General features: G+C 45.1%; 1 protein-coding gene and 3 long non-coding RNA genes across 4 annotated transcripts in view; all 4 read left to right on the forward strand.

Moving 5' to 3' along the window:
- LOC146986878 (uncharacterized) overlaps positions 1-14966 on the forward strand; it is a 45227-nt gene extending 30261 nt beyond the window's left edge. The window contains exons 4-6 of the mRNA XM_085777885.1: positions 14320-14356; positions 14702-14773; positions 14941-14966. Of these exons, the coding sequence (XP_085634011.1) occupies positions 14320-14356; positions 14702-14773; positions 14941-14966 (135 nt within the window). The remainder of the gene's footprint in view (positions 1-14319; positions 14357-14701; positions 14774-14940) is intronic.
- Positions 5110-5715, forward strand: LOC146986881 (uncharacterized). Its single transcript, XR_015035817.1, has 3 exons — positions 5110-5145; positions 5271-5306; positions 5651-5715. It is a non-coding gene; the product is annotated as an uncharacterized LOC146986881 (long non-coding RNA).
- Positions 5979-10281, forward strand: LOC146986882 (uncharacterized). Its single transcript, XR_015035815.1, has 4 exons — positions 5979-6027; positions 6475-6600; positions 9923-9982; positions 10165-10281. It is a non-coding gene; the product is annotated as an uncharacterized LOC146986882 (long non-coding RNA).
- LOC146986883 (uncharacterized) lies at positions 10362-13356 on the forward strand. The gene is made up of 3 exons (XR_015035816.1): positions 10362-10469; positions 13154-13216; positions 13297-13356. It is a non-coding gene; the product is annotated as an uncharacterized LOC146986883 (long non-coding RNA).
- Positions 14967-16142: the final 1176 nt, after the last annotated feature.

The raw sequence follows: 16142 nt of genomic DNA on the forward strand, positions 1-16142 counted from the left end.
GGGTCCATTTTTATCTCAACTAGCCGGAGCTTTAGTGAGTCCAGGTTGAGGAGAGGAAGCCTGTGGAAGCTGAACTTCATCCAGCTGCTCATTTTGTTCTGACAAGTCAGAAACACGCAGAAACGGACCATAGCATTAGCGGTAGCAACAAGCCACGCCAGGCAGCTGTCGGAGATGACATCATCGAGATCAGAGGTCAGTAGGTCAACCTACAGACCCCGGATGTTGATTACATGCCACCACGGGCTCAGAGGGGAATAGCACTAGCCTATCATAACAAAATATTGGTGAAATGAACGAGTTTTGTGGCAGATAATGTGTTATTTAGAGGCTGCATTGCGCTGCCCCATGTTCACGCATTATACGGATATACGCGGCTCTCGGCTGGAGCTAATTTCGTCGGAACAACTTGTAATGACACCAAAGTTATCTGGGTGAGGAAATTATTGTATTTTATGCTAGAAATAAGGTCCAGGTTGTAAAAAAAGGTAATTATCTTTTAATCTCTGTGTTGTTGATCAGTCTCTTGTTTGTTTTCTAGGGCTCTCCTGGTTCCTCTGGGGTCAAAGGAGACAAGGTGACTCTCTAAGCCAACACATATATTCTGTCTACCTCATCAGTTGTTATTGGATACTGTATGTATGATTTCTGCTGCCAGGGTGAAGATGGTGTTGGTGTCCCTGGTAAAGACGGACAGAGAGGAGAACCAGGTCCCAGAGTAAGACAGTGGTTCCACAGCTGTATCAGTGAAGATGTGATGTACCATGGACCTGTCTCTGGAGGAAACTAACACTGTCATGTTTGTGTGTCTTGTTGTGTCTGTCATGTTGCAGGGAGAGCAGGGTCCTACTGGTTTGAATGGAGAGAAAGGTCCAACAGTAAATATCAGTGTTCATCCATCACTCCATCAGACTTTAAATGAGTTCAGACATCACTGTGATTTCAGTTTTATTGTCTGACAGAGGAAAATGTCCATAGATGTAGAAACATCCATGCTTGTTGTATTGTTGTGTATCCATTGTGTAATGAAGCATTTGTGTGTGTTGTTCAGGGTCCTGCAGGGAGTCTTGGTGCTCAGGGAAAGAAGGTGAAAACTACCAGTTGTTTTCATTAATGCATGTGGTCATTGAACAGGCTGTGGGCTGCAGCAGTGTGTAGTTCCTCAACTCAATCACATGTTCTGCTGTTTCAGGGAGATGTTGGACCTCAAGGAGACAAAGGAGAAGAGGTGTGTGCACTCACATCTAACTAGAAAGAAACGTGTGTGTGTGTTTGGTTGTTTCACAGAGACTTCATATAAATGTATGGGAGAAAGATTCAGAAATCTCAGTAGGGGAGAGCGGGGTACGTCCTAACGTCAGGTTAGCTGTAACACGGACATTTCAAGTGGTTACACGGGGTTCCTCTTTAATTGCTTCTGGCCAGTTACTCACACAACTAATAGACGGTCAAAAAATAAAGTGTCTATTCAAATGAGCAGACAGGCCACTGACCACAGACTAACTGTACCCTGTACATTTCAGGGAGCTCCAGGTCTTCCTGGTTCAGATGGTCCTACAGGGTTACAGGGGAAGACTGGTGATACTGGGCAGACTGGTCCAAGAGGAGAACCTGGACCTGCAGGACCTGGAGGACCACAGGGGGAGAAGGTCAATGGAGCTGCTGATCACTCACCGCTGTGTTCTCTTAATCTGTGTGATGTGAATCTGAACAAGTGAGTTTAATTTTCAGGGTCTCCAAGGCTCTGCGGGTCCTGCAGGAAATGTTGGACCTCCTGGTCCTTCTGGTTTTCGTGGTCCTCCTGGAGAAGCAGTGAGTTTAAGTTATGGTTTTGATCCTGCTGGACTTGAGAATAGTTGTTACTTGTCCTCAGGTAGTTTCCTGTGTTTTGATTATGTACTGATGTTCAAGGTTTAATCTGACAATTAGGGGTGTCCTCGACGAAGGATTTTTATAGTGAACTCTGATTCAGATTCCAGTCAGATTTTGCCCATAGTCGACTAATCGTAAGATCACATTGTTTTTTCCCCTCGTTGATTCATGATCTCATTTGCGTCTTTTTCCGCTCCAGAGAAAAGAGTTAAAACACCTGAATGAACAAATTCTTCTGTTGGCATCAGATAACAGGTCATTCTCCATCCATCAACAGGAATATAAAGACTGAACGACTGAGGAAGTATTTCGCAGCAGTCAGATATTTTAACAAGCATTGTTAGGGTCAGACTTGGCACTGCTGCATAGCCTTTAGTTGTATTTATTCATTTTTATCAGGCTTTTGTGGTATTGAATCATGTCCTTCTCTTTTTACTGTAATTATGTCCTACTTTTAGATCATGTTTCACTGGCTTTTACTGTGTTTGTTGTGCATCTGGTGTTGTGTTTATGTTGTCTGATTTCTGTGCTGTTTATTGGCTGTATGATTTTTCTTGACCTGATGGTAAAACCCCCTATGTGGGATCAATAAAGCTTACCTAACCATAATTTGTTGATCAGTATCTTGTTTTCTAGGGCCCTCCTGGTTCCTCTGGCGTCAAAGGAGACAAGGTGACTCTCTAAGCCAACACATGCATTCTGTCTACCTCATCAGTTGTCATTGGATACTGTATGTATGATTTCTGCTGCCAGGGTGAAGATGGTGTTGGTGTCCCTGGTAAAGACGGACAGAGAGGAGAACCAGGTCCCAGAGTAAGAGAGTGGTTCCACAGCTGTATCAGTGAAGATGTGATGTACCATGGACCTGTCTCTGGAGGAAACTAACACTGTCATGTTTGTGTGTCTTGTTGTGTCTCTCATGTTGCAGGGAGAGCAGGGTCCTACTGGTTTGAATGGAGAGAAAGGCACAACAGTAAATATCAGTGTTCATCCATCACTCCACCAGACTTAAAATGAGTTCAGACATCACTGTGATTTCAGTTTTATTGTCTGACAGAGGAGAACGTACATAGATGTAGAAACATCCATGTTTGTTGTATTGTTGTGTATCCATTGTGTAATGAAGCATTTGTGTGTGTTGTTCAGGGTCCCACAGGAAGTCCTGGTGCTCAGGGAAAGAAGGTGAAAACTACCAGTTGTGTTCATTAATGCATGTGGTCATTGAACAGGCTGTGGGCTGCAGCAGTGTGTGTGTCAACTCAATCACATGTTCTGCTGTTTCAGGGAGATGTTGGACCTCAAGGAGACAAAGGAGAAGAGGTGTGTGCACTCACATCTAACTAGAAAGAAACGTGTGTGTGTTTTGGTTGTTTCACAGAGACTTCATATAAATGTATGGGAGAAAGATTCAGAAATCTCAGTAGGAGAGAGCGGGGTACGTCCTAACGTGAGGTTAGCTGTAATACAGACATTTCAAGTGGTTACACGGGGTTCCTCTTTAATTGCTTCTGGCCAGTTACTCACACAACTAATAGACGGTCAAAAAATAAAGTGTCTGTTCAAATGAGCAGACAGGCCACTGACCACATACTAACTGTACCCTGTACATTTCAGGGAGCTCCAGGTCTTCCTGGTTCAGATGGTCCTACAGGGCTACAGGGGAAGACTGGTGATACTGGGCAGACTGGTCCAAGAGGAGAACCTGGACCTTCAGGACCTGGAGGACCACAGGGGGAGAAGGTCAGTGGAGCTGCTGATCACTCACTACTGTGTTCTTTTAAGCCCGTTTTACACAAAATGCCCAAAGCGCAGGTGGCCAGCGGCAAACCCATTCATTGTGTATGTGCTTCCTCGGCGCAAGAACACACCGCCCTGTGCCGAGCTGAGTGGCCCGCGAGGTGGGTGCCAGCTGCCATTGCGCACTGCGCCCCAATTGAAAATGTTTTAATCTCTGATGACATCTCAGTGCATCCAATAGGAGAGTCAGAAATCAACCGGCCGCTTGCAGAATGAAAACAATTGGCCAGGCGTTCTGTTGCAGTGATGGGCTGCCTGAAGTTAGTTGTCCAACGCAATTAGACCAACGCTCCCCAACAGGCTGTCAAACTGCTCCCTGCCTAGCCTGAAGTAGGCTACACCTGGAAGCGGTCATCTTGTAGCTCCTGCTGAACATTCTCTCCCAAATCCCATCTTGTTTGTTCGGTCGCATTACAACTTGCACCAATGCGCATGCATGCCTGCGCCAGTCTGCGCCGCACCCTGCGGTGGGCAAAGCGCAAACCGTGTTCGGTGTGAAACGGGCATTAATCCGTGTGATGTAAATCTGAACAAGTGAGTTTCATTTTCAGGGTCTCCAAGGCTCTGCAGGTCCTGCAGGAAATGTTGGACCTCCTGGTCCTTCTGGTTTACGTGGTCCTCCTGGAGAAGCAGTGAGTTTAAGTCATGGTTTTGATCGTGCTGGACTTGTGAATGGTTTCTTGTTTTCCGGTAGGTTCCTGTGTTTTGATTATGAGCTGATGTTCAAGGTTTGATCTTCACTGGGCAAATTATATGCTGTATTGACTTTTGATGCTAAAAGAGGTAAATACAACCCCTCCAGTGAAGAGCCATTACAATCCACTTATTCATAATGCACTTTTAAACCAGGTTCTTAAACAAGCATTGTGTCTGATAGAGAGGAATATGAAGGGATATCATTTATGATTTTATATGATCAGTCTCTTGTTTTCTAGGGCTCTCCTGGTTCTACTGGGGTCAAAGGAGACAAGGTGACTCTCTAAGCCAACACATGTATTCTGTCTACCTCATCAGTTGTTATTGGATACTGTATGTATGATTTCTGTTGCCAGGGTGAAGATGGTGTTGGTGTCCCTGGTAAAGATGGACAGAGAGGAGAGCCAGGTCCCAGAGTAAGACAGTGGTTCCACAGCTGTATCAGTGAAGATGTGATGTACCATGGACCTGTCTCTGGAGGAAACTAACACTGTCATGTTTGTGTGTCGTGTTGTGTCTCTCATGTTGCAGGGAGAGCAGGGTCCTGCTGGTTTGAATGGAGAGAAAGGTCCAACAGTAAATATCAGTGTTTATTCATCACTCCATCAGACTTTAAATTAATTCAGACATCACTGTGATTTCAGTTTTATTGTCTGACAGACATACATGTAGAAACATCCATGGTTGTTGTATTGTTGTGCAGTTATATATAATAGAGCATGTGTGTCTCTGTGTGTTGTTCAGGGTCCTGCAGGAAGTCCTGGTGTTCAGGGAAATAAGGTGAAAATTACCAGTTGTTTTCATTAATGCATGTGGTCATTGAACAGGCTGTGGGCTGCAGCAGTGTGTAGTTCCTACAGCAGCTGTTAGCTGCACTAACTCAATCACATGCTCTTCTGTTTCAGGGAGATGTTGGACCTCAAGGAGACAAAGGAGAAAAGGTGTGTGCACTTTCATATCTAACTAATTTATGAATACACAAAGTGTTAATGAACCATTTTTTAGCTTTTGTTTACAGCTCACAGGGGGACACTGTGCTTTTAGGCGGACCAGTCCAGACAGTGTATTTAATGAGATTTATTTCAAACTCTGACTGATTTGTGAGATGACTCAGGAGTTCACTCTTGTAGCAATATGCAACTATTTGGGAATCTCTGCGCAGATGATTTATTTTATGTTCTACTATTGTTTTTGTGTGAAATACAGGACTTGTGGGAAAGAAACATTATAAATGCCCCTTCAAATGACTATAAAGACCACTGACCACAGTCTACCTACATTTCAGGGGGGTCCAGGTCTTCCTGGTTCAGATGGTCCTACAGGGCTACAGGGGAAGACTGGTGATACTGGGCAGACTGGTCCAAGAGGAGAACCTGGACCTGCAGGACCTGGAGGACCACAGGGGGAGAAGGTCAGTGGAGCTGCTGATCACTCACTGCTGTGTTCTCTTCATTTCTGTGTTGTGATCAGTCTCTTGTTTTCTAGGGCTCTCCTGGTTCCTCTGGGGGCAAAGGAGACAAGGTGACTCTCTAAGCCAACACATATATTCTGTCTAACTCATCAGTTGTTATTGGATACTGTATGTATGATTTCTGTTGCCAGGGTGAAGATGGTGTTGGTGTCCCTGGTAAAGACGGACAGAGAGGAGAACCAGGTCCCAGAGTAAGACAGTGGTTCCACAGCTATATCAGTGAAGATGTGATGTACCATGGACCTGTCTCTGGAGGAAACTAACACTGTCATGTTTGTGTGTCTTCTTATGTCTGTCATGTTGCAGGGAGAGCAGGGTCCTGCTGGTTTGAATGGAGAGAAAGGTCCAACAGTAAATATCAGTGTTTATCCATCACCCCCAGGAACAGAACAAACATCAAATGAAGCTTTGAAGCAGAGTGTTAAGGATCTCTCTCAGACTCTTTCTAATGTCTCATAAAGCAGTAGACAGACTGAATAGATATTTAACCCTTGTAGATTTCCAGTCTGATCCACTTGCAGGAACTGTTTCATCTGTGTAACAACACACAGATTAACTTTGTGTACCTGTGAAAAGTGACAAATTATCATCTCTTCAAATGACCAGATGACCACAGTCTAACTGCATCTACATTTCAGGGAGATCCAGGTCGTCCTGGTTCAGATGGTCCTACAGGGCTACAGGGGAAGACTGGTGATACTGGGCAGACTGGTCCAAGAGGAGAACCTGGACCTACAGGACCTGGAGGACCACAGGGGGAGAAGGTCATTGGAGTTGCTGATCACTCACTGCTGTGTTCTCTAATCTCTGTGATGTGAATTTGAACTAGCGAGTTTCATTTTCAGGGTCTCCAAGGCTCTGCGGGTCCTGCAGGAAAGATTGGTCCTCCTGGTCCTTCTGGTTCTCCTGGACAAGCAGTGAGTTTATTAAGTTTTTTTATTTTATTTTTTATTTAACCTTTATTTAACCAGGAATAATCCCATTGAGATTCAGAATCTCTTTTGCAAGGGGGTCCTGGCCAAGAAAGCAGCACAGTACATCCACATCAAGTACACATTTGGACAACATCAACAAAACATAAAAACAGCTAAAACAGTAACAGCAAATCACATCAATACATTATAATCACCAGCTGCGTTCGGTGAGAGAACATGTGCATTCAGTGGTCAAATAGTCCTTAAAATCTTCCATACTTGGGAGATAATCCAATTTAAGATGACTCTGTAATTTATTCCAGGACGAGGGTGCAAATGCTTTGAAGGCACTTTCCCCAAAGACAATCCGTGTACGAGGAATAGTATACATTATCAATCTATCGTGCCTGAGACTACATCTTCTGGTGTTGACTTTAGGAACCAAGAGAGAACACAAATAAGGAGGCAAGTCACACAGGATGGCCTTATAAAGAAAACAATACCAGTATTCCCATCTACGATTGTACAAAGAAGGCCAGCCAACACTCTCATAAAGACTACAGTGATGAGTACGAAAACCTAAATCTGTTACAAATCTTAATGCTGCATGATACACCGAATCCAGCATTTTCAGAGAGGAGAGATTTGCATGCATGTATAAGATATCACCATAGTCAAGTATTGATACAAAAGTTGCCTGAATCAGTCTTTTTCTCGCATTAAAGGAGAAACAACTTTTGTTTCTATAATAGAAACCAAGTTTAACCCTGAGTTTCTTTGTAAGACACTCAATGTGATATTTAAAAGACAGATTTTCATCCAAGTAAAATCCCAAGTACTTGTAGACTGAAACTCGTTCAATCACTTTCTCATTTTGTGTAGCAATCTGACAAGCATCATCTGTCTTCCCTGATTTTGAAAAGCACATCAATTTAGTTTTGTCAGAATTGAGGACAAGTCTTAATTGATTAAGATTACTCTGAATGACATTAAAAGCAGATTGTAGCTTTTGTATGGCACTTGTTAATGATGAAGCAGAACAGTACAAAATAGTGTCATCTGCATAAAAGTGAAATTTGGCATCATTTACATTTTGACACAAGACATTTATATAAATAGTAAATAAAATGGGACCCAATATGGACCCCTGGGGGACACCATTTTGAGTCAACAAAGGTTTGGAGGATACACCATCAACCTGAACACTTTGTGTTCTGCCGCTCAAGTAGTTTCCAAACCACATGACAGCTTTTGAAGACATTCCAATATCTCGCAGTCTCTGGCACAAGACCAAGTGGTCAACTGTGTCAAAAGACTTTGACAGATCTAAAAACAATGCAGCACAGTATTCTTTAGAATCAATAGCACTTATGAGATCATTTAGTTAGTTATGGTTTAATTCCACTGTGAGAAGTAAAGATATGTTCAACCAGGATATATGTTCTTTAGCCTCAATTTTTGATCCTGATGTACTTGTGAATAGTTGTTCTCTAACATGTCAAGACTATCTCTCCATCCTTCATCCACATGTATGGGGTCTGACCCCACTGGGGAAGCTGTTGTACCACCTTCACACTGGTGTCAGATTCTCAGCACAGGGAGGTTCAAGCAGCAGAGGTCGACACTCTCTTAGAAAAGAGAGCCATTAGGGAGGTTACGTAGGACAATCAGCATGCTGGGTTTTATTCATGTTACTTCCTCATTCCCACAAAAGATGGGAGATGGGAGGGCAAGATGGCCAAGATGGTGCCAATGGTCTGAGAGACCATTCTCCAAGGTGACTGGTTTGCTACCATCAACATTTGTATGGGTGCTTAGAGGGTTGCTCCCTCTTCAAGGAGGTCGAGTGACCCTCCATGACATTTGGAGATGGTTCTGTCAGCCTTGCAGCATGGGCTGGTCAAGCCTCAGGAAACAGTTGAGCTGAAATGGCTTTCTCCAAAGACAGCCTTCTTATTGTGTCAGCGGAAGCTTGTCAGCGTGTGGGCTAAACAGGTGTCTTTAAAAGTAATCCACAGCAGCTGCCCCAGTGGGGTCGGTCTCCATACATCTGGAATATGTAGGACGGAGTTTTCTGGGGTTTGATTATGTGATGATGCTAATGTTTATGCACTGTTATATGTTAGATATAATTTATGATTTTATATGATCAGTATCTTGTTTTCTAGGGCTCTCCTGGTTCTGCTGGGGTCAAAGGAGACAAGGTGACTCTCTAAGCCTACCTCCTTTGTCCACCTGCTCAAATGTTAATGAATGTTTTTGGAGGGTAGATTGATAATATACTGTATGTGCTTTTTGTTGCTAGGGGGGAGTTGGTGTCCCTGGTTCCCGAGGGGAGACAGGAGGGCCAGGTCCCAAAGTAAGACACTGGTTCCACAGCTGTATCAGGAGACAGACTCTGTTCTTTACATTAAAACACTGTCCAGGCCGTGACCACTGCACTTGTCATGGTGTCACAGCGTCTGTTTTAATTTTCATCAACACAGTATTTCAGTAACGATTTGAGGAAGTTTCTTCAAATTTTGCACAAATATTCACTCAACTGGTTCAAATTTGCAGGTCAAAGGTGACCTCACAAAACACATTCTACCTCTTTAATGGAACATCTCAGGGAATACACTGTTTACCAATATAGTTTTGTCAAAGATGTTCATTTGGACTTAAAGGTTAACTGATTAGATTATGACAGGTAGAGGTCAAAGATCACTGTTTTTGTCCGTGCCTCAAGAATTTATACTCCAAAGAGGTGCAGCTGGAGTGGTTGGTGGAAGGACACAACTGCAAGCCTGTAGATCTAGTTGAAAAGTGTCACACAGGACACTGACCACAGTCTAACTGTGCCTACATTTCAGGGGGATCTAGGCCTTACTGGTCCAGCTGGACCTTCAGGGACACAGGGAAAGACTGGTGATACTGGGCAGCCTGGTCTGAGAGGAGAAACTGGACCTGCAGGACCTGGAGGACCACAGGGGGAGAAGGTCAGTGGAGCTGCTGATCACCAACTGCTGTGTTCTCTTCATCTCTGTGTTGTGATCAGTATCTTGTTTGTTTTCTAGGGCTCTCCGGGTTCCTCTGGGGTCAAAGGAGACAAGGTGACTCTCTAAGCCAAGATATGTATTCTGTCTCCCTCCATCAGTTGATTTGATACTGTATGTATGATTTCTGTTGCAAGGGTGAAGATGGTGTTAGTGTCCTTGGTGTCCGAGGACAGAAAGGAGAACCAGGTCCCAAGGTAAGACAGTGGTTGGTTCCACAGCTGTATCAGCAAAGATGTGATGTAACATGGATGTGTCTGGAGTGGTTGGTGGAAGGACACAACTGCAAGCCTGTAGATCTAGATAATCTGCCTCGTGCAACAGGTTGAAAAGTGTCAGACAGGTTACTGACCACAGTCTAACTGTGCTTACATTTCAGGGGGATCTAGGCCCTACTGGTCCAGCTGGACCTTCAGGGACACAGGGAAAGACTGGTGATACTGGGCAGCCTGGTCCGAGAGGAGGAAGTGGACCTACAGGACCTCGAGGACCACAGGTAGAGCTGCTGATCACTCTCTGCTGTGTTCTCTTAATCACTGTGTATCTGTGATGATTTGAACTAGTGAATTTTGTTTTCAGGGTCTCAAAGGCTCTCCAGGCTGTGCAGGAAAGGATGGAGCTTCTGGAACTCCTGGTTCTCCTGGTTCTTCTGGACCTCCCGGGCATGGTTCTCCCGGAATAAGAGTGAGTTTCAATTATGATTTTGATAAACGGCGATAAGTGATAAATTAAGTTACTCTATTAAAGGTAGGGTTGGACAAGGGTGTCAGTTTACTTTGAAAAGTGGTGGGGACAATGATCCTATGTAGCCTACCCCCCCCCCCCCCCCCTGAAATGAGACTGTTAAAGAGAGGAAAAACACAGAATAGCTAATAGGCCTATATGTCCAAAAGACTTTGTCCCGTCGTCACAACGTGAACGAGGAAGGATCTGATGGTGGCTCAGGTTTAGTGATGAGGAAACTGTCACAGCTGCTCCCAACAGACACGTCACAAACTTTATTTTGAAGGGACAGATTAGATGTTGATTTTGTTAACAGTGACTTTGTTTCACCCAAACATTAAGCATATATCGGGTGCTGTCCGGTACAACTGACCTCCTCCCTCCCCCCCAACCCCCCTCCCCCTGGTGCGGCTAGAAAACTCCTCTTTCTCCAAAGCGGGAGATGACAGAAAGAGCCTGAGAACTACTGTAACATCGAAGCTACATTGTTGCGAGTTGGCTCAGGCAGAAGCTCTGCGCCGTGCACACTGTTTCGGCTGCCTATTTTGTCATAGTTTATCAACGTTTTTCATCATTCTTCATTAGGATAATGTTAAGTTAATTTTGTGGTGGGGACAAAATTGTTCTTGACAAAAAGTGGTGGGGACATGTCCCCAGCGTCCTCAGCGTAAAAGACGCCTATGGGGTTGGAGATCTTATTCCGGAGCATTTTTTACTAAATTGATTGAAATCCTCTTCACTGATTGCAACCAATTAATTTAAACAGTTTGTCTCAAAGGGCTTTACACAGCATCACAACAACATCCAATTGTCCACACTGGAAAATTTGGCGACATGGTCATGGTTGCAATTCTTGCAAATCTAGGACCGTCAGTAAACAGGAAACATCTTAGTCTAGTCTAGTAGAAACATCTTAGTCTAGTCTAGTATCTTGGATACCCTAGTATCCAAGATTGGGGGGCGGTGCGTGGCGCAGTGGTTAAGGCGGCCGCCCCATGTAGAGGCTACAGTCCTCAACGCAGGCGTCCCCAGTTCAAATCCCCCGTCGGGCAGACTTTTCCTGCATGTCATTCCCCCTCTCTCTGCCTCCACCATTCCTGTCTATCTCACTGTACTATCAAGGCAAAAACAAAAACTTAAAAAAAAAAAAAAAGTATCCAAGATTGGGAGATCCCAACAATCCAAGAGCAAGGTATCCAGTGCTTCAGAAAGAACTATGACAGCTCCCTCAAGGACAGTGACTTTCAGTATGGCATCATACCTCCTGGCCCTTCCTGCTGTATGACTTTCCCATGTCCCAAGTGGAAAGAATGGAGAGACTGTGGAGAAAATTCCTGCGGATATGGCTGGGAGTCCCTCCATCTTTTTGTCCAGTCAAGCTGTACAGTAACACTTCCAAGCTTTCCTTTTCCCTGCTTTCATCGGTGGTTAAGCAGTAATGGAGGCAGAAGCACACTGGAAACATCAAGGAAGGGTTGTCAGCGCGGTATGTCAAGGTCACTTAAGTCTTGGAAACTATGACAAAAGGTGGAGCAAGACCAATGCCAGAGTGAAGAGAGGATTTGTGGTGCAAAGGGTCTGCGAGGCAGCAGAGGGTCGGTGGATGCAGTGGGACCAGGCACTGGAGCGACCACTGTCCTGGAAGGGCCCTATCACCCAAAGCCATAAACATCATAAGGTAAGGCAACAAGGCTCCTAGGATCTGCCTTTCATCCGGCAGTGCGACTCCGACTAGGAGTTGAGTGTGGACCTAAAGAGGAAGCTCGTCTTCCCACAGGACATGGCGGTAACCTTCCTCCAGCCAGATATGGTCCTACTATCCAGGAGAAAGAAAGCAATCATAGTTTCTGAACTCACTGTGCCATGGGAGGAGAGACTAGCCAGGACTTGATTGACTAAGCTGTCATAAAAGGATTGTAGCAACCATTTTTCTCATCAAAGTTGGCTACCTTGGGTTCTCAGCAAAATCAGTGCTCCATTTTCTCCAGAGGGTTGGCCAGGAGCCCAAACATCTGAAGAAAGCCAAAAGGGAGATAGCTTCAGCAGCCGAGACAATCTCAAGATGGCTGTGGTTGAAAAGAGCCCTTAGTTGGAACCCTTCTGCTGATGAAGGCGAAAAGTCTTTGGTGTCTCACTTGTACAGGTTAAGGGGAGCAACATCTCTGTCCCCGACATTCCTGCTGACAATGCAGCAGGTTTTCTACTCAAGAATACCATGATGGAAGAAAACCTGCATCACAATAGTTTGTGTAGTTCCTGCAGTTGCTGCTTGTTGCAAAGCATCTTTGATGTTTATTTCACCTCTGACGACTTCACTAATGTTGCAGTACGAAGACAGATAAGTGATCCAAGACGTCATATACTGGTGCCAAGAACTGTCAACAGATCAGTGCTGGAAAAACCAAATCCCCTCCACTCACACCAGTAACATCCAGGAAATGGACTTTGAGTTCATGGACTGTTACCTCACCTATGTACCTAACCTGGGTGTTCACCTGAACAGTACTGAGAGCTACATACTTCAGAAAGGCTGAACTTTAGATAGAACCAAGGGAGGGCAGAGCGTATGTGTTTGTAGAGAAACAGGTATCAGGTCGGACTCTTAAACATTGTGTATGATCAGAGCTGGTCTGTGTGTCTTCCAGGGGAATGCTGGACATCCTGGGGCCCCAGGGACCCCTGGAAAAGAGGGACTAGTTGGCCCCAAGGTGTGTACTGCACAAAACAAATTGTACTTTGAACATTAACTTTCTGTGAGTGTGAAATGTGAATGTTTGTCTTTGTGCAGGGTGCACGTGGTCCTACAGGAGCTGAAGGACTCAAAGGAGTTCAGGGACAGAAAGGTGAAATGGTGAGAGAAAGTTTCCTCTTTATAATCACATCATTGACTAAAATAGAATCAGAACCACACAAACCTTTGTGATGCACAGTTCACAGTCTCTATTTCATGTAGATGCCGGGTGCACCTGGTGATTGTGGCCCCCGGGGGGAGATGGGCAAGCCTGGTCCGTTTGGCCCCCCAGGACCAACTGGTGCTAAAGGCCCAGAGGGGATCCAGGGAGAAAAGGTAGATATTGAAGTATTCAAGTAAATATGTCAAATGAATAATGAAACCATATCTGGACTCAGATTGTGTGAACTGAAGCAGCAGAGGTTCAGAGAAACGATTCCAGTGGAAATGAAGTGAGACAGTTTCAGTGAAGCTCTGCAGGTGGACAGGTAGGTTCACCTGTCCACTGACTCTGAGTGGGACTGAGAGACTTTTTACTTCCAGTATGAATGTGGTGTGACATGAGTCCACTGTAGATGCTGTGTGTCATGTTGTGTTGTGTTGTCAGGGAGCGAGAGGACCAGTTGGTCCCTACATAGTTGGTCCTCGTGGTATCCCAGGTTACCCAGGAGAGAGAGGAGAACAGGTGAGTGTCTCCTGGTTGTTTCCTTGGCTACGACTCTTTGAGCTCAGAAAAGTTCACCGTCAACAGGACCGAGACTGATTTAACTGCGTCTGTACAATTTACTATTGGTGATTAAACCTTTGACTTTGCATCAAGCTCCCACAATGCACCTGTTCTCAGTCCAGTGAGTGAATGTGCTGCAGCCTCCTGCTGTGAGCTCTAATACCTGTCACTGCTGCAGGGAGAGATGGGTCTCGGAGCCAAGGGAGACAGAGGAGAGCCAGGCATGACGGTCAGTGCTCAACCCTTCCCTCAGGGCCACACACACACACACACACACACACACACACACACACACACACACACTGTTGTTTTAACTGCACTTTGTCGTGTTTCCATCTTGACTTTGAATCCAGGAGGATGAGATCAGACACTTCTTAAACGAGCACTGTGGTGAGTGTTTGATGTTTGTTCTTGTTGTTTCCCAGTTGTCATCACAGCTCGAGTCTCAGTTCAACTTTATCAAACTCCTGCAGCTCCATGACTCTGAACTGACCTGTTCTCTTCTCTCTCTCTCTGCTTCTATTGCTCCGTCCACCTGATGCTCAGCGTGTGGAGGTGAGTGAACGTTCAGCTGCAGCAGATCAGAGACAGAGGACAGAAGGACAGTAACTGAACCACTCGTGCTGCTGCTGCAGAGTCAGAGCACTCACTCTCATTCATTATTGTGTTACAATATAAATCACAGAATAAGAGTGTTTGTCCTCATGTAGTAAATGTGTCTCTGTTCCTCTTCAGGCTCGGACGACTGTATTCAGTCCAGACGTCGACGTGCAGCAGAGGAGCAGCTGGTCCTGGAGGGGGAGGAGGGTGAGAAGGGGGAGGAGGGTAAGTGTGTCTGTGTGTCCATCCCTAACAACAGGAGGAAGCTGCTGCTGCTGCTGCTGCTGCTGCGTCTGCAGAGTCTGATTAACACAGCAGAGCAGTCAGTCATTTCTGTGTCTGATATTTCTGTTTGTCCTGTTGCATCCCTATAGAGAGGCTAAGCGGAAGCAGGAAGTAACGTCGCCATGGGACCTCAACTCGGAAAAAGTCTCCATGTCAGTGAACGGGAGTCAAAGTTTTATTTCTAATGTGGTTGAATAGTGTGATGATAAAACTCTCTGAGCTCTATCTGTTTATAAAACATCACGGTTCATGAAGAGAAACCAGCAGTTTATCGTAAAACGGCAACAGAAGAATGTATTTAGTGTGAAGACGCTCTACGGACTACAGATCTGGTGTCCCACAAAAAATACGTCACCAACTGACACGGGAAACGGCGGCATTTGGTGTGTGACGTCACCTAAGCGACTTGTAGTCTTTCTGGTACGGATTCTTCGGAATTATATTTTACAATAGTTTTACAACAAACTACTGGTTTTTCTTCATGAACCGTGATGTTTTAAACAGGTAGAGGTCATATATTTTTTTATATATATATATTTTTTCTCATGGCACAATTCAGTCAGATCACAAAATAAAACTTTGAATCCCGTTCACTTACATGGAGACTTTTTCCGAGTTGAGGTCCCATGGCGACCGTTACTTCCTGCTTCCGCTTAGGCTCTAGGGGCTAATATAGAAATAAACTCTGTGGCAAAGGAATTGCAGTTCAAAATTTTCCATCGGCCACTGGCAGTTGTGTGTTTCTATTTTATGCGCCAAACTCATTTTTTACCCGCCACTGGCGCTTGGTGGGTGTTAATTTTACATCCTGACCTGATCACTCTGTTTGTGTTGAGTGTGTTAAAAACACATTTACATTTTTAATCATCGAACATATAAAGTAAAGACGCTGACTGGGGTCATGACTTCAGCTTTTGACTTCAGAGTTACTGTTGGTTTCCACTGCTGCTCTGCTTCTGCTGCTTCTTGCCTGCTCTTCTCTTCCTCGTGCACGTGTCTCAGTGTGTCCACGTGCACGCTCCTAATCAGTGTGTGTGTGTGTGTTGTTTAGCTCCAGCCGACCGGTGCCAGCTCCCCATGGAGGAGGGCAGCTGTGGACGTTTCACTCTGCGCTGGTACTTTAACAGCGAGGCTCAGGCCTGCAGGCCCTTCATCTACAGCGGCTGTGGAGGAAACCACAACCGCTTCCTGCAGCTGGAGGAGTGTGAGGAGCTGTGTGTGGGAGACGCTGCAGGTACACAACCACACACACACGCACACACACACTGCTGTCTGTCTCATCCTCAGTGTG

The sequence above is a fragment of the Trachurus japonicus genome, chromosome 5, assembly GCF_045865225.1.
Source record: "Trachurus japonicus isolate A0001 chromosome 5, Traja_1.0".
In the NCBI taxonomy this organism is placed as follows: Eukaryota; Metazoa; Chordata; class Actinopteri; order Carangiformes; family Carangidae; genus Trachurus; species Trachurus japonicus.